The sequence below is a fragment of the Petaurus breviceps genome, unplaced genomic scaffold, assembly GCF_028583685.1.
Source record: "Petaurus breviceps papuanus isolate PSGF00001 unplaced genomic scaffold, PetGlider_PUasm1.0 90591, whole genome shotgun sequence".
NCBI lineage: Eukaryota > Metazoa > Chordata > Mammalia > Diprotodontia > Petauridae > Petaurus > Petaurus breviceps.
The window spans coordinates 5,507,794-5,531,184 of NW_027187280.1; the positions used below are offsets into that span (position 1 = coordinate 5,507,794).

Sequence of the window (23,391 nt, forward strand, 5' to 3'; positions counted from 1 at the left end):
GGGGGGTGGGGAGAGGCCCGCCCGCGCCGCCCGGTTCTCCCCGGCTGCGGATGGGAAAGGACAGACATGGCGTCCCAGAGACTAAGTCCCGGCTCCTCGCTCACCGGCCCCATTGTTCCCATCGAGCCGCCCCTACCGCCCCTTTGCGGGGCTCCTGGCCCCCCGGGGACCCCGGCCCGCCCTAGAAGGGGCCTCCGAGGCCCCCGATTCCCGCCGAGCCGGCGCCTGGGAGCCTTTCCGGGCCCGGATTCCCCCCTGGAAAGTCGCCTTGTCGACAGTCAGGACTTAGTCTCTGCGCCATTTTCTTTTTCTCTCTCCTCTTCTTTCTGTGTCTGTGTCTCTTTCTCTCCCTCCCTCGGCTCCTTCCTAGAGCTGCCCAGGAGGAGCTTTCTGCAGAGAAAAGCCCTATAAATCACCGTCCTTACTAGAAAGGAGAGAGAGAGGGGAGAGTTTGATTTTTTTCTTCCTTTCTTTTTTTAAGAAGCTTAATTTTTTTTTCATTCTCTTTCTGCATCTGGTTTGTTTCCATTCCTCCCTCTAAAATGAAAGGTCAGTTTTGCAACTGTTGCTTTGTCTTTTCTATAAGATTTATATTACCTTTTTACCTTGTGTAGAGATTGTGATATTATATCTAAAACATCATCTGGGAAGCATCATTTTTTGAGAGCTCTGAACAAAGAGGGGGAAGAAAATGTGCTCTAATAATATAGCTCCCTTCCAAAAAGTTTGTGAGTTGCTTGTCCTGGGTGGAATAAGCAAGCTTAGAAATTGTTTTATTCTAGTAAGTACTTAAAGACAATTACCACGTGTGGGTAAAGCTTGTCTTTGTGGATTAGAGGCCTTTCAAAAGTATTTTGAAGTCCAGCTTCAAAATGATGAAAGGTTCTCTACGACCTGTCTTTGGAATTGTGAGAGAGAGGGAGATTTTGCTTCTCTATAGTCAGATGTGGCAAATACTTTTGCCTCAGCCCTAAGCATCTGTAAACCTATTTATCCTATCTTTTTCTTTGGGACTACATAACAACCACATACTTTGAGGAGCTGAGGGATATCTTGCTTTCTCTTTATGTTAGTTGCTTTCTAACCCTTTTCCGAAAAGTTAATGCATTAGTTTATTCCTTCCACCACTTCCACGTAAGAGGGATTTTTTCTTTCCCAATAAAAGAATGGTTCATTCTCTTTACTTTTGTAAAGAGGGAGGTCAAACGGAGAAAGATGTGCACTATATAGCATTTTGTCAGTTTCCACTGATTAGCCTTGGCCTTATACATATCTTCAATAAGTATAAAATCCTGCTCAATTTAGCCAGGGTTTAGCCACTTAAGTGGTAAGAGGCTTCTGCTGAGTTTTTGGATCTTGTACTAAGCAGTCCATCATGTTGGCCTGCTTAGTTTGAAGCAGTCTTGTGCAGCAGTGAAATGGGGCATTGAGTAGAAGACTGTTCCCTACTGGGAGAGAATTATAAGAGAACTAAGAATTTCTTTACTATCCATTTAAGCCAGACCTTTAAGGAATAGAGAGAAAAGCAGTCTGAAAAGGGAGACTTAGCTTCCCAGAAGACAATCAAAAACAAGATCTTAAGTTGTCCCTTTAAAATTTTTTAATTGGGGTGTAATAATAGAGAAGTCTGGATGGATATAGGACTCATGGGAATTCTAATCTTTTTCCTATTTTGGGATCATTGAGGTTCTTCTAGTGTGGAGAAAGTCCTTGGGCTGAGAAGCTAGGGGTGAGTAAGCATGTATCTAGTATTTAGAACAAGGTTTTCAGAATGGTTTAAAGGTCCTTCTCAAGTAGCTCTAAAGATAGATTGCACATGGGAAATAGTCTGTTTTTTCCAAGGTAAATTGTGGGCTGGGTATGCTGATTGTAGTCCTAGCAATTTCTAATTCAAGTCTACATACAGTCTTTGCTATTATGATTGCAAAGGCCAAGCTCTATCTCAGTGCAGACAGATTTTCTTTACTAAGAGGAGGTATGCATTTAGTTGCTGTGTCAAGAGTGATATGAATACTTGAGGAGGTTTAGAAAAGGTTGTGGGGGAAGATTTGGTGACATCATATTTTTATGTTTTCTGTTGTCTGCTTCTTCTTGAGCAAAGGATTCTTTTTGGTTTTGGATCCCAAACTCATTCCAAACTCCAAACTTTAAACTCAGGATATGTTTTCTTTGCTACATAGTCCAAAGGAAATATGGTAGTGTTAACAATCTATTTCTGGCATTATCAAGTGCTAACTAGGTAGCTAGGAATTATCTTGACTACCTGAGAGAGTTCTACACTGTTTTGTTTTTTCTAAGGGGGAAACATCAAAGTCCAGTTACATGAATGTAATTGTCTTAATCTTGGTCTTTGAATTAGACAAGTTTGTTTAAGTTGATCTTTATTAGGAGTGGACTTAGCCCTATTTATGAATTAGATGGTGCAAGTTTATACTTATAACTTGGATCCCACCCATTCTCTTCCCCTTCACCCCATCAGGTATAAAAATGAAATCCATTCCACCTGAAACTGCTTGTACTTTAGGTTTATTGTTGTGGTTCATGTTGAGATTGGAACTCACATATTTTATTCTCTGTCCTGTTTTTGGCTGCCAAAAAGAATCTCTTTATTTATGAAAGGCATTATTGTTCTTTTAAGAGGTTTACTGTGAAATAAGACTTCAGGTGTTTAAGATGTTAAAACATTTTTCTCTCACCCTCCTACTTGCAAAGACTTCCTAAGTGCTAGAGAAGTGTCCACATATTGGCCATTGTATTATTTTGTGAAAATGGTGTGAAGGTCATGTTGAACTGAATAGTTCCTGGCTACTAATGATTTTATATTACTTCAGGAGACCTAGAATTCTCACACTGCTCCACCCCTACCCCCCAACTGATCATTGATATTTAGATTCACTGTCATATAGCAAAGTAAAATATTTTGACATCATATTTATTGTAGATAATGCTATTTGTTCATGATTTGACATCCTGTGGTGTTGATCCCAGGTAGCTTAATGGATTAGATTTGGATGGAAGGAATTAAGTACAAATTGTACTTGATGCTAATAGTTACTTTTATTTCTGTGCTAATGGCAGAGACAGGCTGCCGGCTGCAGCCTTCTGCTCTGAGTCCATTTTTCCCCTTGTTTCTAAATTCCTTGACCATATTTTTAAGGTAAAGAATGGTGGGACCTGGTATTTGCATCTACTTAGGCAGTAGTTCTTAGTGTGTTCTGGGCACCCCTAAGTGATCCCTGAGATCTTTTCAAGGGGTACATGAGGTCAAAACTCTTTTCATAATAATACAAAGATGTTTTAATTTTAAGTATGGTAAATATTGATAGGTATAGCTCACACAAACAAAAGCTATTTGCAGGGAGGTCCTCAATTTTTAAGACTATAAAGAGGTCCTGAGAGTAAAAAGTTTTGAGAACTGCTATTAGATATCAGATAACAGTGTCATTTCCATTTCTATTGCAAGAATTCTTCTGGTCCTTTGCGTATTGGGAAGTTGTTAGGAGTCATCACACTCTAAAGGTACTTTTCTGAATTTCCAATCTATCAGATCTCACAAATTTAGACCTGTCTTGGATTTGATGATAATAATATAACTTCCAATAAATAATAACTGCTGACATTTAGATATCAGTGTAAGGTGTGTGCGTAAAGTACTTTATGTAGGTTGTCTTACTTGACTCATACAATAGCACCTTTGAGGTAAGTGCTATTATTAGCCTCTTTTTCCATATGAGGAAACTCAAAATCAGAGCGGTTTAGTGCTTTGCACATGGACATATGGCTGGGTAGGTGTCAGTCTAATTCAAACTCTGCTCGGGGCCAGTGCTTTATCTACTATGTCATACTGCCCTAAGAAACTCCAGGAGATTTTAAAAACTGGTTTTTCTTTAAAAGGGAAAACTAGTATAGTTGCTGTTGGGTGAGTGTGTTTCTCAGTTTAGCCAATTTTTAAGTGTCTGGGATAAAGAGAGACAACATAGATAATAGAAAATTTCATTCTAACCCACAGACCCAGGCTACATTTGGGTTTGACTTTTTCCTACAGCAGATGGGCTTAGGAAACAATACAGTAGCCAAAATGAAGGCAGCATTTAGGGGCCTGTTCACCAGTCCTTTGGAAAATTAGGATTTGGCTGTATCTAAAATCAGATAGCTTTTAAAATTTGTTTTTAGCTAATTCAACTTAGAAAACATTTTCTAGGCCACAGAATTTTACTTGTATTCTATTCAGTGACAGTATATAGGCAATAAAATAAGTGAGACAGGATATTGTATTTTCCTGGAATAATTGTGATTGAACTGGGCAAGTAGCTATTTGTATAGCTGTCTTAATTAATAAGGGTAATTTCCACTGGTGAAGTAGAATTGTAAAGACTTGAGTCAGAAGATTCATTTATTTTGTCAGGTCGTATTGATTTAGTGCCCTTCTAGAAAAGGGTCAAGGACTCTTGACCTGCCCATCCAGAAGCTGGTCATCTAAAACTCAGGTCCTCTCCAGTCTTGGGGTATTATTCTTAACGCTATAGAATTTTGTTTAGCAAAACCTGTTGTTAGTTTGATGCCCTGACCACCTTATAATTTATGTAATTATGGTCTTATGGCTTATGTTAGATGATCGTTATGTAGTACACATGATTTATTAACACGTGTATGTTCTATGCCAGAGATGTCTGTTTTAAAGTGTGGGGAGTGATTTCAGTGTATTGTTTGACAGTGTTTACTTTTTGAATTCTTCAGATTATTATGTCGCTGTACATGTTAAATTCAAGGAGATTAATTGAACTCGTAAGAGGCTTGATATTGTGTGTTTGTGTGTGTGTGTACACATGCAGGCTCTGTTTAACAGTTTGTTTTAGTGGAAAGAGCCTGAATTAGGAGGCTTGGGTTCTAGACCTTGCCTTACCACTTTATAGATGTGTGACCTCAGAAAATAATCTCTCTGAATCATTACCTACTCTGGCCTACTCACCTTGCTCATAGGGTTCTGTTGATTGTGAGATAATAGATAATATTAGATAATAATAGATAATAGACCTTTGAAAGGTGCTCTCCAGATATAAAGGGATTTATTATTCTAACTACAAGGAGGGAAAATGAATGTTTTTGTCCCTAGATTTTTTTGATTTTTATGAAGGGCTGCATTTTTCACACATGGAACTTTAACGACAACAATAAAGTTCTAAGATTATTTGGAGAACTTAAGTTTCTTTTTGAAGATAAGTTTTTAGTGATACTTTTTGCTTTACATCGCTTAGGTTTCTCCCTGTTATTCTCCTCTTTCCCAGGAGCCTTCCCTTAACTTATTGATTTTACTTCCAATTTGAATAAACCAGTGGAAATGTAAGATTTAGGAGGGGAAGTATGGATATCTGAGGGGCTTGGTGATGAGTCATTCAAAAGACCAATGCCATCCCAGTAAACTCTGTATTTAGACTCCATATAATCATTTGTGTTTGCCTTTGGTTCAAATTCTATGTATTTCTAGTAGTGTCTTAGCTATATAGTTATTCATTGGCATATCCATCACAGGGAGGCAAAGGATAATTATTTTTGCTAGTAGGTTTCACAGTACCAATTTCTAGGATTTTTTATTTAGAATTTGACAAAATTGAGAGGGGGAGAAACCTGAATTAAGTAAATGTTAGGAATCTGTTTGAAATCTTAGCATATAGATTTAGAGAAGTCCAACATGAAGTCATCATTTTGCACATGTAGAAGCTGAGTTCTAGAGAGGTTAGAGGTTAAATAACTTGCCTAAAGTAGTCACACAGATAGTAAATGGCAGAGGAACCTTTGAAGCACAGATTAGTTTTCTAACTCCCGGTCTTGCATATTTTCCTACCATAGCACCAGTTTATATAAGGTGTCACTGGTAACTTGTGAACAGATACTTCTTCACAGTTTGGTTCTTTGCAAAACCAGTCACCTTTATTTAATAGGCTATCTTTGAAACATTTTCCAATCTGTTCTCAGATGTGGGGAAGACAAGTAGCAGTAGAATGAAATTTAAATATCATTGGTCCTAAATAAATACCACAGGTGGCAGCATTATACCCACCCCATTTTGGCATTTGAGGGGAGGAGGAAGGAGGGAAAAGTTCTGTGCTGACAGACTAGCAAGTGAAAAATGGAATTAAATGGGACGGGGAATTTAATTGGGGGGGGCAGTTAAAGATTTTGGCTATCTTACCATTTAGCTGCTGTTACTGTAGGTGTGACTTTTTTCTGGCTAGAGATTGCTCATTTTTGCAAGTAGGTCTGATTTTGAAGCGCTTTTTAGTTTGTATATTTGTGAAAGATAGAAAAGAAAACTTTAATCAAGATCTACTTTATCAGAGTAGTTTTCAAACACTCAGGAATGAAGCTAAAGGAGGAGAAAGTCATAGTATAGCTGAGGTTTATTGAGTAAATAGATCAGATGAAGATTGTCAAGCTGAATTACCCTATCAGAGGGTGAAATGTCATTATTCAAATGCCTGTGACATTCAGGAATGTCATTAATGTTTTGTATGCTTATAGTTTTTTTGAGCGAAGAGGTATAAGTTTCCCCCTCCAGTTTCTTTATTTAAAGATAAAAGAGTGTGCTTCTGGCCTGGGTTTCCATCTTTTGTTCCTAACTTAAAAAAAAATAGATTCCTGTTTTCATGTTGTCATAAAGAGCTCATCACTGATCTGTCTAACATCTTTTTATGTACGTGTTAATAGTTTTGTCACTTGGTCCTTATGTATAACTTTTCAAAATAGTTGGCAGCTTTGAAAATTTCCTTCCTTTGTTGAAAAGAAGTTTCATTATTCTGTACCAGACCCAGATTGATGTGAGGGTGATTCCACTAGTTTAGTAATTTCTTTCTGAGCTCCTGAAGTTATTTATGGTCTGTCTTCTTTGGGAATAAAAGGAAATTAATTCGTAAGCATTCTGGAAGAATACCCAGATACTACCACCAAAAGGTGTCATTTTGATCAGGGCTATTGGAGATTTGAATTCTCCTTTTTGGTTCTCTGATACAGAACTAGTGTAACAAATGATGGTACAGTATTTTCCACACTTGGTGACGAAATCTTTGTCAGTGGCTATGCAGACCAAGGTCCCAGATAAGTAGTTTTCCATAACATAGACATTATTTCTGTCTTAACCCCAGCATTACCCAGATGATGGATGACCCAGTAACTGTGGACCAGCTCCCTGTGAACTAGGGAAGCTGTTGAGTACAGAACTAGAATTTTCAAATGCTTTTTCAATTTTACTACATAGGAGTTCAAATATATACCAAACTATACTTTGCCACTAATAGGAGAGGTGAAAGGTGAAATAAATCTTAGTGCTGCTATTCATTATAAACATCTTGACCACAAATGTCACTTTGGCATTTTGTACCCATATAACAAGACACTAATATTAAGAAGATGAGGTCTTTGAACAAATCAAAACTCTAGTTCAGTCCAGAGTAATGGGTTTTTTTGGTTGGAGTACTGCTTTGATTCAGACCAATTATGTTTCCTAAGTTTCATAGGGAAACAAAACACCTGCTGCTTGTTCTACTCTCAACTTCTTTGTGTCACTTTACAATGCAAAGGAAAAGGGAACTAGGAGGAGTTTGGGGGGTGGAGGTGGTGGAGTAAGAGGCATTGCACACCAGCATGTGCTGAAGAGAAAGATTCATGTGGCAGCTGGGCAGTAGAAAAAACACTCACTTTGGGGTCAGAAAAACGAGATTTTAGTTCTCTCTCAGCTACTGACTCTATGTCCTTGAGTTAATTCCTAGGGCTTCCATTTCTTCTGTAGAATGCAGGGACTGTATTAAATGATCTAAGGTCCATTACAGCTCTTCATATTCCATGGTCTATAATATTTCCTTTAACAAAACCTCACATTACTTCTTCCTTCAGCTCACCTTAGGTCAGAGCCTTCTTAGTTGACCTTCAGTTCGTTGGGATTAGTGTTTTCAGCAGTAATACGCAAAAGAAAAAATGTCTTGACTCTCTCAGTTACTGTGTTGACTAATAATTACCTCACCTAGGCATACCATGCCATTCTTGGCTCATCTGCTGATTCACCTAAAGTATTTGGGGTACATAAATCACATTTTGAGATCAATTTCTTGGAGTAATCTCCTAAACGTCTCATGGGATGTAAGCTCTACACATACCCCTTCCCAACCTCACTTGACCTTTGGAGAATGACAGGGCAAAAATGAAGTGTTTCAAGATAGTTGTAAAAGAATTTGAAATAACAAGAAACTCAGTTACAGGAGCCAGTTTCTCATTTGGGGGAATAGACTCCTTTCTCAGCTGTCTTTGCCTCCGGAACTGTGGGACTACTATTATTATTCTACTTGTTTTGAAGCTAAAGCCTGATTGATTCTCACCCTTTCATTGATCTTTCATATACCTAATACCTTATCCCTCAGATCTTAGTAGAAGTTATTCTAGTTCTGTCACTTAAATTAGTGACTTACTGTACTACTGTATTCTTTATTTACTTATTTATTAACATCTAAAGGTTGTAGCATCTTAGCTCTTGAGTTTGAAGGGTCTTCAGTGGCCTTCTGTTCCAAGGCTTCATTTTATAAGTGAGAGAACCAAAGCCCAGGCAGTTGAGTGACTTTCCTAGGATCATCCAGATAGTGTCAGAGGTAGAATTTGAAGCCATGCTCTTTGACTCTAGAACCAGTGCTTTTCCCCATACTTTCTCCCCAAGATCACGGTCTTGGGAAGTAGTTAGGCAGAAAGTTCAGTTAGAGTAAATGCATCTTAAAATTGCATTTTGACCTATTTGTAGTGATTTCTTTTCAAATCTTTATACTCTTGAGAAGCAAGTTGGGTAAAATGTTTTAACTTGCCCTGTTTCTACACAGGGCTAGAATGTGAACTTCATTTCCCTATCTTTCTACGTGAGTGTGAATTTTTGTTGTAATAAAAGATGCCGAATGGTGTGACAGGAGCACAGAACATGCCTTCAGAAGGCTTCGTCAAAATCCTGGCTCTGCTGCTTTATTGACGTGGTGACCTTGGGAAACCATTCCCTCCTTTGTAAAATGGAAATAACACTTATACTACCCATCCCACAGGTTGATTAGAAGTAAAGCACTTTGTGAATTCTAAAGCACCAACACAGAGATGAGCTACTCTTGTTCAGTTCAAGTAGGATTGTGTCTTTAATACATAGAAAACCAGCTCATGCTGGGGCGGCTAGGTAGTGCAGTGAATAGAGCACCAGCCCTGGAGTCAGGAGGACCTGAGTTTAAATCTGGCCTCAGACACTTAACACAAATACTAGCCATGTGATGTTGGGCAAGTCACTTAACCCCAATTGTCATACCTTCCCCTATCCAAAAAAGAAAAGAAAAGAAAGCCAACTCATGGTGTAGTTAGAAGTACTGGATTTGGAGATAAAAAGCCAGGAATCCCAGCACTGCTTAATGTACAGCTGCTGTACCTCCCCACCTACATTACTTGGGTCACTTTCTCTCTCTGGGCTTCAGTTTTCTTTTTTACAAAAGAAGAATTGGATAAGAGGAATCTCTAAGGTGCTCTCTCATAGAGGCAATTTTTGAGGGCTGCTGAAGAGGCACTTGATGAGAATACCCAGTAGTAGGTAAGTTGCCCTAACTTGTTGCTCAGGAGACAGGTAAAAAATGAGGAAGATAGGACTATTTGGCAATAAGGGGAGTTACTTAAAATAATATTACAGGTGCTGTTGGGTAGAGTCCATTTATAAAATTGTTAACTTAATTCCATATTGGAAGCATTATGCCATGGAGATAGTGTGGACTTGGAGTAAGGAAGACTGAATTTAGATCAGCCTTTGTCACTAAGCAATTTGGAATTTAGATTTTATCCAAGGATAAAGATCCTGGAGCAGGGAATTCCCAGGCTAAATCAGTTACAGGTTCTTTCTGTAATCTTATACAAGAGATTAATAAAATCCAAGAGAAACTTAAAGCTATATTTGCATTTTGATTTCAGATTTTTTTTATCATTATTATTTTGCTGCATTCTCATTTTCCATTTGTGTAGTTAATTTTCAGTCAAAGATTATTGGGGTTTGGGTTTTTTTGCTATTTACAATCAATCATTAGTTGTTTCTTTAAAGATCATTTTGTTGTTGGAGTAGACCATTACAGGTGGCCAGAAAACCTCAGAAACTTGCCCTCCTCAAACAACAAATACCACAACCACCCATAGTTTGGACAGTGAGCATAACTGCTGGGGGAGTCCTGAAGGAGTCCTAACGATTATGAAACTGGGTGCTTTTGGTAAAGGTGGTGGCAATTACCCTTGAAGCAAAGTTGTCCACTTGGAACAAAGTTAAGGGAGTTTATTTTACAGCTAATTTGCAGATGTTTAATAGAACTCTATGGATTTTCTGCTAAGCTGCCTAGAGCTTTGGGTTACAGATATTTTATAAACCGAAATGCCAAGTTCTCATTATTTGTGGTGTGAAGGAGACTTGTTTTTACCATGAAACTCTCTAAAGGTTTCTTTTTGACAGCTGAGGCTATATATGGAAAGACATTATAAAAATTCTTAACTAGCAGACTGAGAGCCTACTGTGTTCAACACACCAAAAATTCTTTTATTTATGTATTCAAATCTTAATGCAAATAGTTTTTTGATGGCCCAACTAATAACTTCTTGCCGGTTTATTTTTAACATCCAAATATCAGACCCTTAAAACGATTTAAAGTGAGAGCTTAGATCAGTGTAGAAGAATAGCTACATATGATTTTCACCATTGAGGGAAATCAGTGTCTTAATTATGTTCACACAAAGTTTCATTAATGGTTCAAAATTCTAGCTGCCCCTTAATAGCTAATTGACTTGAATTTAAGTTTTTCAGGAAAATCTGCTTAAAGAGAACCCAGAATAGTCAAACTACGTATCTGTGAAAACCTTATTATTCCCTAGTTTGAGTGAGATTGGACTGAGCCGATGGTCTCTTACAAAGTAATTGATGAAAAAGGTTATTAATTTGAAATATGGCTAGCAAATTTATGCAGAATTAGAGATAACTCTTACTACGAAAGTAAAGCTTGCAAAGTAGCACTTCAGTTTAAAATGCAAAATCTTAAGGACAAGAAACAGCATAAACAATATACTGTCAGGGAGAAATCTATGGCAAAATTAGGGTTTGTAGACTAATCCGGCATTTTTAAGAACCTTCTTCAAATATAGTATTCTTATTGTGTGCTCTCAGAGGTGTCAAACAGCAACAGCCCACAACACTCCTGAATGCTTCCTGACTAACTAAATTAAAATGTAATTGGGAAATATTTAACAAAATAAAGTTTAAAAATATAAGAAAACATAGTTAATGTCAGTGTGTGGTTTTCTGAGTCAATGTTTGGCCTTCTGTGATCCTTATATATTGTAAGAGTGTCCCTACCTTATATTTGAGTTTGGAACTGCCGGTGTAAGCACCAAGGCAAGACTTGATTGAAGACACCTCAGTTTTGTCTTGTTTTATGCCAGTTTTCAGTTGCTTGAGAGACATGATGACCTTGTCCTTTATGACTCTTCCTCAAAAACCCCTTTCAAATAGAATTAAACTGGAGTCGTAAAAGAATTGTTTAAGCATTCAATTTTAAACTGTTTGACATGTTAAATATGATACTTGCTTACATATTTGAGGTGGCCTCTGAGAAGAGTTGAAGTCTGGGCCTGCTGTAGCTATCAAGTCTTTTACAGTGTTGGAATTTGTATAACTGACTTCCATAAGCCAAATGTAATTTCTTCATTTTTGTTGTCTTTCTGGTACATAACTACTTCTGAAAATTTTAGAGTGTTATGGATTAGTGTAGGAGACTTAGAGATCTATTTGGAAAGCTTAAATTGATATTTCTATTTAAGTAGAAAAAAACAAGTTGCCTTTTTAGAGTAACTTCCTCCATTAGCAGGTTTTTATGGTTTTAGGATTAACAGAGGTTACAGTGTTTTTGCATTTCGTCAACTGTAGTATACCAATAATAAGCTGGGAGTTGACATTTATTTTAGGGTACTGTGTGTGTGTGTGTTTAAATTGGCCTCTCGTTCTGGTTGCCCTAGCTGCTGTGCTAATAGTTAGTGGGTTCTTTTGGTGGGAGCTACTTTCTAGCAGTCTCAGTTCAGGGCTAACAGTGTTGAAGAGAACGTTTTTCAAGAGAAAAGCTTCCATTGGATTTTTAAGCCTCTTGTTCTTATTACTACAAAAGTTTCTTCTGAAGAACAGTCTGAACTGTATACTGTGTGATCTATTAGAGTTCTGAAGCAATTAATTCTTTGCTAGGATGCCCAGGTGCTGTGCCTTCTTATACTTCTGTGTTTCTTGTGAAACACCCAACCTGACTTTGTACAAATTGGAATATTCATAGGAGTGGGAAGACTAAAAAGAAAGAGTGAGGGGGAAGTGTTCTACTGCCTACCATCAGCTAAACTTTTCCAAGTTGAAAGAATTAGTTTTTTTTTAATCATCTTTGTATATAAAGGTCAGGCATCCTGACCCCTTTAGGGGGGCTTTAGTCAATTCTCCCTTGAATTTTAGCAGGCTCATGAGAAGTACCTACTATTTACAGAGAACTTCAGGACCAGATATCCCTTTATTAGGAAAAAATGTGCTAAATTCCCAAACTGAAGTGTCTGAAATCAAGAATAGGTTACAGTAAAAATAACATTCTACTGTGTTGACAGATTGAGCCACAGAGGTTATAAAAATTAAGATTAGAATCACCACTTGAAAATACCAGGAAACAGCAGTGTAGAATCATAAATTAAATTTTTTAATATTTAAAGGTTAACCCTTCCTGGCCCACCAGGATCTAAAGGCTTAGTTAGATGGGCCTGTATAGATCAAAGTACTATGGGTTATACGGATTAGGATTTTGTTGATTTGATTTTCCTAATGCTTCAGGGATTGAGCTAGTCACTTCCTCTTTCTTAGACAAGCCTTTTTATAGGAGTAGCCACAAAGTACTGGTGATTTTTGCTAAGTTCAACTGAGAAACTTTGGCAGGACTTTTTCAGAAGCCCGGTTTGAACACACTGGTCAAACTCTGGAATTGCTGCCGATTTTAATGGAACTAGCCAGAAGAAGAAAATTGACTCACCTTTGCAGTCATAAAGCTGTGTAGATTTACCTTAGGGCAGCCAACTATTTATTAAGTTTGGAAAAACTTAGTTAAAAAAAAAAGTTTGATTTCTTCTGGCCTGTCTAAAAGTACAGATCCTTGTGGAGTGGGTACAGGTCAGGTACAAACAGGAATTGGGCAGGCTAGCCTATGTGTCTCCTATTTGTTTTTTTTTTTTTTGTATTTTTTTAAAATGCTTTATTAACTTCTGATTTACATCATTCATTTCCCCCATATTTTGAGTTACAAATTTTCTCCCCGTTTTTCCCCTACCCACCGCGCCAAAATAGCAGACCCACAGGATATCCCCTCCTCCAATCTGCTCTCTCCCTTATTTTCTCCCATACCCCTTTTTGACTTTTCTAGCGGATCTCTATGTTCCAGTGCCTGTATATCTTATTTCCCAATTACATGTAAAATACAATTAATAATATATATATAAATATATATTTCAGTATTTGATTTTAAAACTTTGAATTCCAGATTCATTCCCTTGTCACCCACCCTTACTGGGAAGATAAGCAATTCAGTATAGGTTGTACATGTGTGTCTAATGCAAAACAATAACATGTGGATATATTGTAAAAGACTGACTATATTTCCCTCCCTCCTATCCCACCTCCCACTTGTTCTATTCTGTACTTTGATCTCATCCCTTTTTAAAAGTGGGTGCTCCCAACTTCCCTCCCCCCAAGCCTGCCCTCCCTTCCATCATCCCCCCTCTCATCCCCTTCCCCCCCACTCTCCTGGAGGGTGAGATACCCTATTTAGTGTGTATTTCATTCCCTCCCCAAGCCAAATTCAATGAGAATAAGGTTGACCCTTCCCTATTGCCTTCCTATTCTTCCCCTCCATTGTAACCATTTTCCCTAGCCTCTTCTATGTGAGATAGTTTACCCCATTCTGTCTCTCCCCATCTCCTCTCATTATATTCCTCTCTCACCTCTTAATTTCACCCTTTGAGTGTCATCCCTTCCTGTTAAATTGGTCCTGTGCCCTCTATCTATGTATACCTGTAAACATATATATTCACATTCACATATGTGTTCATATGCCCATATACCCTCATATATAGACATATATATATTTCTATTCCCTTCAACTACTGAGAAAAGTTTCATAAGTTACAATTATTGTTTTTCCATGTAGGAATGTTAATAGTTACAATTATTGTTTTTCCATGTAGGAATGTTAATAGTTCAACTTTGGTAGGTTCCTTATGATTTCTTTTCCCTGTTTACCTTCTCATGCTTCTCTTGCTTCTTGTATCTGAATGTCAAATTTTCTATTCAGCTCTGGTTTTTTCAGCAAGAATGCTTGAAAGTCCTCTATTCCACTGAATGACCATATTTTCCCCTGAAACATGATACTCAGTTTTGCTGGGTAGGTGACTCTTGGTTTTAATCCCAGCTCCTTTGACCTCCGGAATATCATATTTCAAGCCCTTCAATCCCTCAGTGTAGAAGCTGCCCGATCCTAGGTTATCCTGATTGTATTTTCACAATATTAAAATTGTTTCTTCCTGGCTGCTTGTAATATTCTCTCCTTAATCTGGGAATTCCAGAACCTAGCTATAATATTCCTAGGAGTTTTCTTTTTGGGATCTTTTTCAGGAGGTGATCGGTGGATTCTTTCAACCTCTATTTTGCCCTCTGGTTCTAAAACATCAGGGCAGTTTTCTTTGAGAACTTCCTGGAGGATGATTTCTAGGTTCTTACTTTGGTCATGGCTTTCAGGTAGTCCAATAATTTTTAAATTCTCTCTCCTGGATCTATTTTCCAGGTCAGTGGTTTTTCCCATGAGATATTTCACATTGCCTTCTATTCTTTCATATGTTTGGATCTATTTAACAGCATCTTCATTTCTCATGAAGTCATTAGCTTCCATTTGCTCCAATCTAATTCTGAAGCAATGATTCTCCTCAGTGAGCTTTTGAGATTCTTTTTCCATCTGGCAAATTTGGCTTTTTAAGGCATTCTTCTCCTCATTGCCTTTTTGAGCCTCTTCTGCCATTTGAGTTAGTCTATTTTTTAAGGTGTTATTTTCCTCAGTCAGGCTGTTGACTCTCATTTCATAATTTTCTTGCATCGTTCTCATTTCTCTTCCCAATTTTTCTTCCACTTCTCTTATCTGCTTCTTAAGATCCTCTGTGGCCTGTAACCAGCTCGTTCCTTTGAAGCTTTTGGTGCAGGAGTTCTGGCTTCACTGTCTTCCTCCTGTTCCATGCTTTGCTTCTTTTTCTCCCCAAAATAGGAGTCTGATATTGGAATCTTCTGTCTGCTTTTTTTCCTTTGCCCCTCAGTCACTTGACCCCTGGGCTTTTTGCTCCAGTAGGACTCTGCCACCAGACAGGGGAGCTTTCGTCCCAAACGCTGGGGTTTTCTCAGCTGCCAGAGGTATTAGATGGGTGCCCTCTCTGAGGTCTCCACATGCTTTGGCAGGCTGGACACACACCCCAGGACCTCCACCCTAGACTGCAGTCCAGATCCAAGAAAGTTAAAGCAAGAGCGATTACCCCTCAGACTGGTGCTTGGTCCCCCTACACTCTGCAGGCCAGGAGCTGAAGCTGCCACGGGGTGCTGGCTGGCTGTGCCTGCGTCTCAGCAGCATCTCGCCCCGGGGGCAAAAGCCAAGCACTCCCACTTACTAGGTCCCAAAGTCCAGGCTCCACTGACCTCTCACTTTGTCCTTTGCATCTATGTGTTGATAAATCTGGAAACGGCCACAGCTGCTGCTGATCTGGAGTCCCTCCATCCTCAGCTGGTCAGGCCCGCCCTGGGGCTAAAGCCTGGACGTGGGGCTGGACTGGGCTCCCAGAACGCTGTGCTGTCCTCAGCGGGAGGTTAGCTTCTCTGTCATTTTGTGGGTTCTGCAGCGCCAAAGTTTGTTTAGAGTCCCCTTTTTACATGGGTTGGGGAAGGTGGAAGCCGGAGCCGCGGGAAGGTCGTGCTTCTACTCCGCCATCTTGACTCCCCCCCTCCTATTTGTTGTTGGTTTTTTTTTTTTTATATACTTATCCTAATCCCTTTGGAGTGAATGACTTCTTTCATTTCCATAATACTTTCCTCAGAACAGACCTGTGAGTTAGGTAGTAGTGAGTATTATCCCCATCTTACAGAAATAACCATGCTGAGAAATAGACTTGCCTGTGGTCACATAGCTAGTTTTGTGTCAGAACCAGGATTGAACCCCAAGTCTGACTGGAGTCTGGCAGTCCTCTCTGTATTATGTTAAAGGGAATAATTTTAGGTCTCTTGCATTAGAAATTCTCTAAAGAAGCAGACATCTCTTAATCTGGAATACTGGGGGATAGAGCGAGCTGGAAGATCTAGTTTAATGGTGTTTAGGTTTGTAATCTAGCATCCTTCCAGTAACCCAGGTTAAAAATCTGTCTGTCTCCCTCTGCATGCCCCTCCCCCCCATCCTGCTCTGTTTCTGTAATCTTGCTTCTGACCTGCTGTACTCTATATTAAACCCTTATTACCTCTTACCTGTAGTATTATAATTAACTAATTGGTCATCTTACTTGTAGTATTCCTCATTTCCACCAATCTGTCCTTCCTACAACTGTGAAATTGATTTTGGTAATACACAGACTTGATTGTCACTTCCTTGCTAAAAGAGCCTTCACTAGTTTGTTTCATGTGGAATAAATTGCAAATCCTTAAACATCATTTGCAGTCTGAGTCTAGATTGCATCTGAATGACCTTTCTAGCATTATTTCTCATCATTCCCCTTCGTGCATTCTTTACTCTGGCCAAACTGTACTATTAATTGTTCCATGATCAGATCCTGTCTTCTGCTTTCTTAGTCATAATAGAACTGCAAAACTTTCCCTTCCTTATCTTTGTCTGCTGAAATTCTTTTCAAGACCCAGCTTGCTGCTGCTTCTCTGAAGCCTTCCCTGAATTCCTTCTGTTGCATATTAGGTTGTCTTTCCTTGGACTTTCTTAGAACTTGTCTGGATATCTCCTTTGCTGTTTTCACATTTTACTCAGTATAGTATTGTGGAAAGACTACTGTAATGGACTTGGGAGGCCCTTGAATTCTAGATTTGACAAGATGTGGCTGTGGGCCAGTCATTTAATCTCACAGACCCTCAGGTACCTTATCTACAAGATGGGAACATTATGTTCTCTTTTTCAACTCCACAGGGTTGAGGAAAAACTTTTAAAGTAAAACTTAAAAGTGCTATAGAAGGTTATATATTATCACATCCCTCTAGAAGGCAGGGAACATTATTTTCTTCATTGTCTTCCTAATACCTTGACCTCTGATGTTTAATAAAATGTTTGACTTGAATGAAAGGATATTCTAGACAAAATTTCAGTTCACTTTCTAACTTTGTCTCTTAATTTCTGTCTTTTTTACTACTTCTTTAAAAAAAAACCTGAAATAAAACAAGGTCCTGACTACAATAATGTGTAAAATGAGAGGGACAGATGGGATCTAAGATCCTTTGCAACATTCATTCGAGTTACCTACCATGTACAAGGTGCTCTATATACAGATGACTTGACTGACCCTGATCTCTGGAAGCTCAGATTTTATGGGAGGGAAGGGAGGAGATACATAGAAAAATAACTGGTACTAGAATGCTGAGTGCATATAAGGACAATAGGCAGTGTGTTGTGAGAAATTTGGTGAGGGAGAGACTTTGAGCTGGGAGCGTCAGGGAAGGAATTGTGGTAGAGATACCATCTTCTCTCAGAGTTGAGTCTAGGAGGAAGGCACTTAAACAGTGTTGGGGGTGGGAGCTAATAATTACAGTTCTGAGGAATGAACAAAGGCATAGACTGGAGAGGGTGAGAAAAGGACAAGGAACAGAGTGGTTTGGCTGAAAAATAGTAATGTGAAGGGGAACTAGTATACATATGGCTATAAAGGTGGGTTAGAATCAGACTTAAGGGCCTTGAATGCCAGGGTCATGAATTTGTATTAGATTTGAGAGGCAATGGAGAGCCACTGACAGATTCAGGGACCGTTGTGGTAGTCTGCAGATAGTTGGGAATCTGACACTAAGACTCCAGGCAGAAATAGAGTGTGGAGATAGAGGTTTGGGAGCCATCTGCATAATGGGTGATAATTAAAGCTATGGGATCACCAAAGAAGAGAATGAAAGAAAGCCTAGCCAATGAGATAACCCTGGGAGAATACTCATATTTCAGGTACAGAAAAAAGATGAAGAGTTAGCAAAAATATTAAAATAGTGGTCAAAGAGGAGAAAACCCATAAGGATTGCCTTAGCCAAGGAAGAGGGTGATCCGTGTCAGAATGCTAGAAGGAAAGAAGTCAGAGAGGAAACTGAGGATAGAAAGGGAGAAGTCCACTGGATTTACCAAATCTAGGAAATCATTACTGACCTCGGCACACTGACATTTGATGATTGTCCTTTCCACTTATTCTCCTACTGCTACTGAACAGAAACCTTCTGGCTCCAGCTGGGTTGGTGTAGTCCACCTGCATATTTGATCATCTTGCTGTTCTTGCCTGAAATGTCCCTCTCTGCCAATTGCAGCCCTACTCATCATTAAAATCTGCTTGTGTTGGGGTGGCTAGGTGGCTCAGTGAATAGAGCACCATCCCTGGAGTCAGGAGGACCTGAGTTCAAATCTGGCCTCAGATACTTAACACTAGCCATGTGACCTTGCCCTCCTCCCTCCAAAAAAGCAGAAAAAAAAAATTTGCTTGTGTCCCACCATTGTTCTCCTTTACTCCATCCCTTAGTTGGTCTGGCTTCCAAAACTAATCTTTTACTTGTTTGGGTCCTTTTAATTCAATGAATATTTATTTATTAAGCACTTTCTACTATTTACAAGACACTCAGCCATATTCTTCTTGGGCCATCTTTTCCTCCAGGAAACAAACTTCTTTTGGGTAGGGCCAGTCTCTTTCTTACCTTTAGAACCTGGTGCAAGATTTGTCTTGTAGTAGTTAATGTAAATGTAGTATTTCTAGGGCATCTTGTACATGTTTTCCCCCCTCTGCTCCATTAGTTTGTGGTAGATACTCACAAAAAAGTCCTATGCTGCACATTTTACTGTGAATACTTCTTTTGGTTGAGGTATCACTTTGAGGGGTTTTGTTTGTTTGTTTTTTAAATCCAGGCTACTAAACTTTTATAGGATTTAGGAAGTAGGCCAACAGTTACGTCATGTTTGGGATACTCAGAGGAGCCTTTTACAAAGGTTTGTTTTTTTCTCCTTGGCACTTAAGTGGAAGTGTTTTCCAGTTTTCTCCTTCTGAGGCACATTTACCTAAATAACACCCAAGATATTTGTCTGCCTGTGTTGATGTTTGACCCTCTGCCTCCTTAGAACTGCAGTCTTTGTAATAATCACATTTAACTGACCAATTGATTCTGATGTCACCTGAGGATTAGGTGATTTGGGGTAGGGCCTGAACAAGTGTTTTCATGCAGATATCCCTAATCTGTGGCTGCTTGTCTTAGAGTAGCAGAGAGAGGTTTTTCCTCTGACACATAGTGGCTGTGTGACTCTGGACCAGTCACCCTCTCAATGACCCAGACAACTATAAGATTACAAGTTTCAGATCTGCTTAGGTGGAGAGAGTTTTCTCACCAGGATTTTAATCAGAGGCCCAGACCAAAAATTAAATAAAAATAAACCACAAAAGCCTTATAATAGAGCCAGGGAAAGACTGGAGAATGAAATATCCATGTATAATTTTTTTTAGTTAGATCGAATAGCCTCCGAGTCTATCTATTAAAAAAATTAAAGGAAAGGCTTTTTATAGTTAGCTAAGGGTTGCCTTGAACCATTATTACAGTCTGAAGTGGTATATTTGGATAGAGGCAGATGCTCAGATTCTGCTCTCTTTCTCTTTTTCATGGGCCAGAAAGGAACCTTTGTTGGTTCTAATCTAAAACTCAGTCCTCACTTTAAAGGTGAGGAAACTGAAACCAAAATAACAAGAGTCACAACTTAAAAGTGCTATATAAATGTCAACTGTTAAGCATAAAGCTGGGATTTGAACCCAGGGCTTCTAACTAAACCAAACAGAAAATTTGTACTTGACCATGCTGCCTCTATTTAGTCCTCACCTTTTAAAGAGTCTTGTAACATAATGCAGTATTTTGCTCTCCTTCCCCCCTGACCCTGCCTGCTTTCACACTGAGGGTTGGTTGGTTTAATTGAGGTAATTTTCATTTAGACATTTCTGGACAGGTTTTGTATTTGCATGAGATTACAGCAGCTGTTCAGCCTAATGATTTGAATTGCTTCTTCCAGAAGAATGAGAGTTGTGGCGGGGACACATTTCTGTAACACTTGGACTTTTACTTGGTGTTTTATCATACTAGTTTCCAAATATGCAGTGTTTGAATTACTCATTGTTCCGTCTCAGGGATGGTAAAGAATTTCAGGAGACAGAATCTATTTTAATCATTAAAAGGGCTTTTGTGTTGTGTTCCTATAGAAAGGTTGAGTTAGCGGTTCTCCAGCTCTGTTACATGTCTAATCCCATACAAGTCAAATAGTGAAATTTCTAGGGAAGAATCAGACAATATGTTGCTGCTTCTGTCCCCCAGCCCCTCAACACACATACACACCCCTATATGTCTGAAGCATTAATCTCCTGTTTTGATAGGCTTTCAAAGAGCTTTTAATAATGAAGTTATGGGGAGAAAATGCAACTTAGGGTGGGACCAAGGGTTAGTGGCAGCGTCCTGTTGTAGTATTTCGTCACATTTTGAATTTCTTTTCCTGGCCACACAAAGATGTTAACCTAAAGCTTAGAGACTGTGCTGAGTTAGGGACATAGGCCTAGATGATAATGAACTATAGATTCCTATTAAGTTGAAACAGGAAGTTTCCAGCTCTCTATTACTAGCACAAGTCCATGAAAATACGTGAATGGGCTCACCTTCACAGCTGCAGGAATGGGCCTGCTCTAATTTAGCTTGCCTAAGAAGGCTCATTTTCAGGTTAGACAAGTCCTCTTTTCTTTTTAAGTTCGACCTCCTGGGAAAGGAGGTTTTGCAGGCTGGAGAGGTCCTTGTGAAAGCATGATTCATTGCCAAAAGGAAATACATGAAATACAAGTGCCCACCTTATAGGGCTTTGTCCTGTGTAACTACTACCAGATGATAGACTAAAAAGAAAATCCTCAGATTTTGTTGAGGGTTTTAAACATTGAACTCATTAAAAAAATTTTTTTTTGCTTGCTGTAAACTTCAAGTGATTATTCTATAAATTATGTAGGGTAGTATATCTGCACTGGAACTGTACTGATTTACCCTAGGTAAAGAGAAGGAGATTGAAAAATACTGAAGCCTGGTTTCTTTATGGCCCCTGCAAAATAGGCCAATCTCATGTGGTATGGAAGAAAGAACCCTACACTGAGTCAGAACACCTGGCCCCGAGACCTATGTCATGTGACCTTGGGCAAGCAGCAACTTCTCTGAGCCTTAAGTTTCTTCATCTGTAAAATGGATACTACCCATATTATTGCTCTCAGGTTTGGGAGGAAAGCACTTTGTGATCAGTGAAGAGCCATATAAATATGAACTATTCTCAAAGTTGAGGTCTATTGTTATTCTTAAAATAACTTGCTATGTGAGTAATTACCTTTTAAATTTCAGATTTACTGGGCATTTTGCTTGGCGTGATAGTGCATACCCATGATCTCTGCTACTTGGGGAGGCTGAGACTAGTGAATCAGTGATGTATTAGGACTAAGTTGAAAGGATATTTGGACCATGTCTGGTACCAGAGGTACACTCTATGGATCTGGGAGCCACCAGGCTACCTGAGTCAGTTAGGGAGACCTAGTCTCCAAAAACAAATAAAAAACCAACACTTCAGATTTGCCTTCATCTAATAGACCATTAATAAATGGTTGTAGAATTGAACTTTGGATCTGTTTATGAAATACAGTAGAGTAGAATTCAGCAGAATTAGGTTTTAGTCCTGCTTTGTTACTAAATTGGGACTCTTTTGGGTAAACTTCCTTTCCTATTCTCCTCCAGGTCTTGTTTTGCAGAAGCCATCTCTGTCAAATGCAGGGGTTAAAACAGGGAACTTCTAAGGACCTTTCCAGCTCTGCAATTCCCACTTTTTCTCCCTTAAATATGAAGGAATTTGTCTTGGTTTTAAGTTTAGTTCTTGACTCCAGTATTTACTATTTTGCAAGTGTCTTCGGCAGGGCTTAAACCCAGACCTTGTGTTGGGAAAGATTTCTTTGAAAGTCAAGTTTTCTTCTAGAGTGTAACCAGGTTTTGTCTGTTCTCTAGCCTGCTGCACTTAAAGCCCAAGGGAAAGGGTTATGAGTGGTGCATGAAATCAAAACCAGTAGCTTTTGTAGAACCTGCAGTTTGACCTGAGTTTGTCATTGTTTTAAGAGGAGATTTATGCTGCAGGCATGGTTGGACTATACAGCCCAAGGTTTCCTTCCACACCATAATTTGGTGTACATGAAGGACTTCAAAGTGTGGCTTCAGAAAGCAGAACTTTGGGGAAAAAACTGCCCCAAGTTAGTAAGCATTTAAGTGCCTGCTCTGTGCTAGGCACAGTGCCAAATGCTGTGGGGGATAGATGGTGAAAATTAACCAGCTCATGCCTTTAAGGAACTTAGATTCTACTTTATATTCAAACATTGTCAAATTAGACTAGATTGCCTTTAAAGAACCTTCCAGGGCTTAAGATTCTAACTTGTTCCATGGATCTGGTATTTTATTGAATTTTTGTAACCGTCCTGAGGATACTGATCTACAGGCTGAAAAGGCCATACCATGTAGACAAGCTTTAGTGTTAACTCTGACAATTTAGTTCATCTGCTTAGACACAGAGCATTCTTTAGATTTGTTCTCATGGATGTGGGAATTCTCTCAGAAAGAGTGGATCACAACCCATTCATACCTTGTTATTGAGATCTTTGGCAGTGCCCTTCCATGGATCTCTAATAAGGGGTCCATTTAACAAGCTAGAAACCTTCCTGTAGGTTTTACCATTTAGATGATTACCAATGGAGCATGCAGGTTGTTGTCTATTGTCCCTCAACTACACCACATGACCAGCCTATCTCTTGTTTTATGCTGTATTCTGCTTGTATGCAATTTTTATTGTAATATATGACAGCCCAGGTAGTCTATGACTTTCTACTACATGTTGCCAGATCCCTACCCTCAGGTGAGAAGAAGAGCCAAACCTTCAGCCTTTGTATGTACCCTGAAGGCAGCAAGGGACCCAGCTGGGCCAACTTGGATCTGTGCCAATAGAAGGCAGCTTCCTCCTTTTGTCGCTGCCAGCCTCATCTCCCAAACACAGT

The 23,391-nt window shown here is 39.1% G+C and overlaps 1 protein-coding gene across 1 annotated transcript in view; it reads left to right on the plus strand.

Moving 5' to 3' along the window:
* The first annotated feature begins 527 nt into the window (after positions 1-527).
* Positions 528-23,391, plus strand: part of TOP1 (DNA topoisomerase I) — a 123,341-nt gene continuing 100,477 nt past the window's right edge. The window contains exon 1 of the mRNA XM_069063576.1: positions 528-549. Coding sequence (XP_068919677.1) covers positions 543-549 — 7 coding nt within the window. The 5' untranslated portion in view covers positions 528-542. The remainder of the gene's footprint in view (positions 550-23,391) is intronic.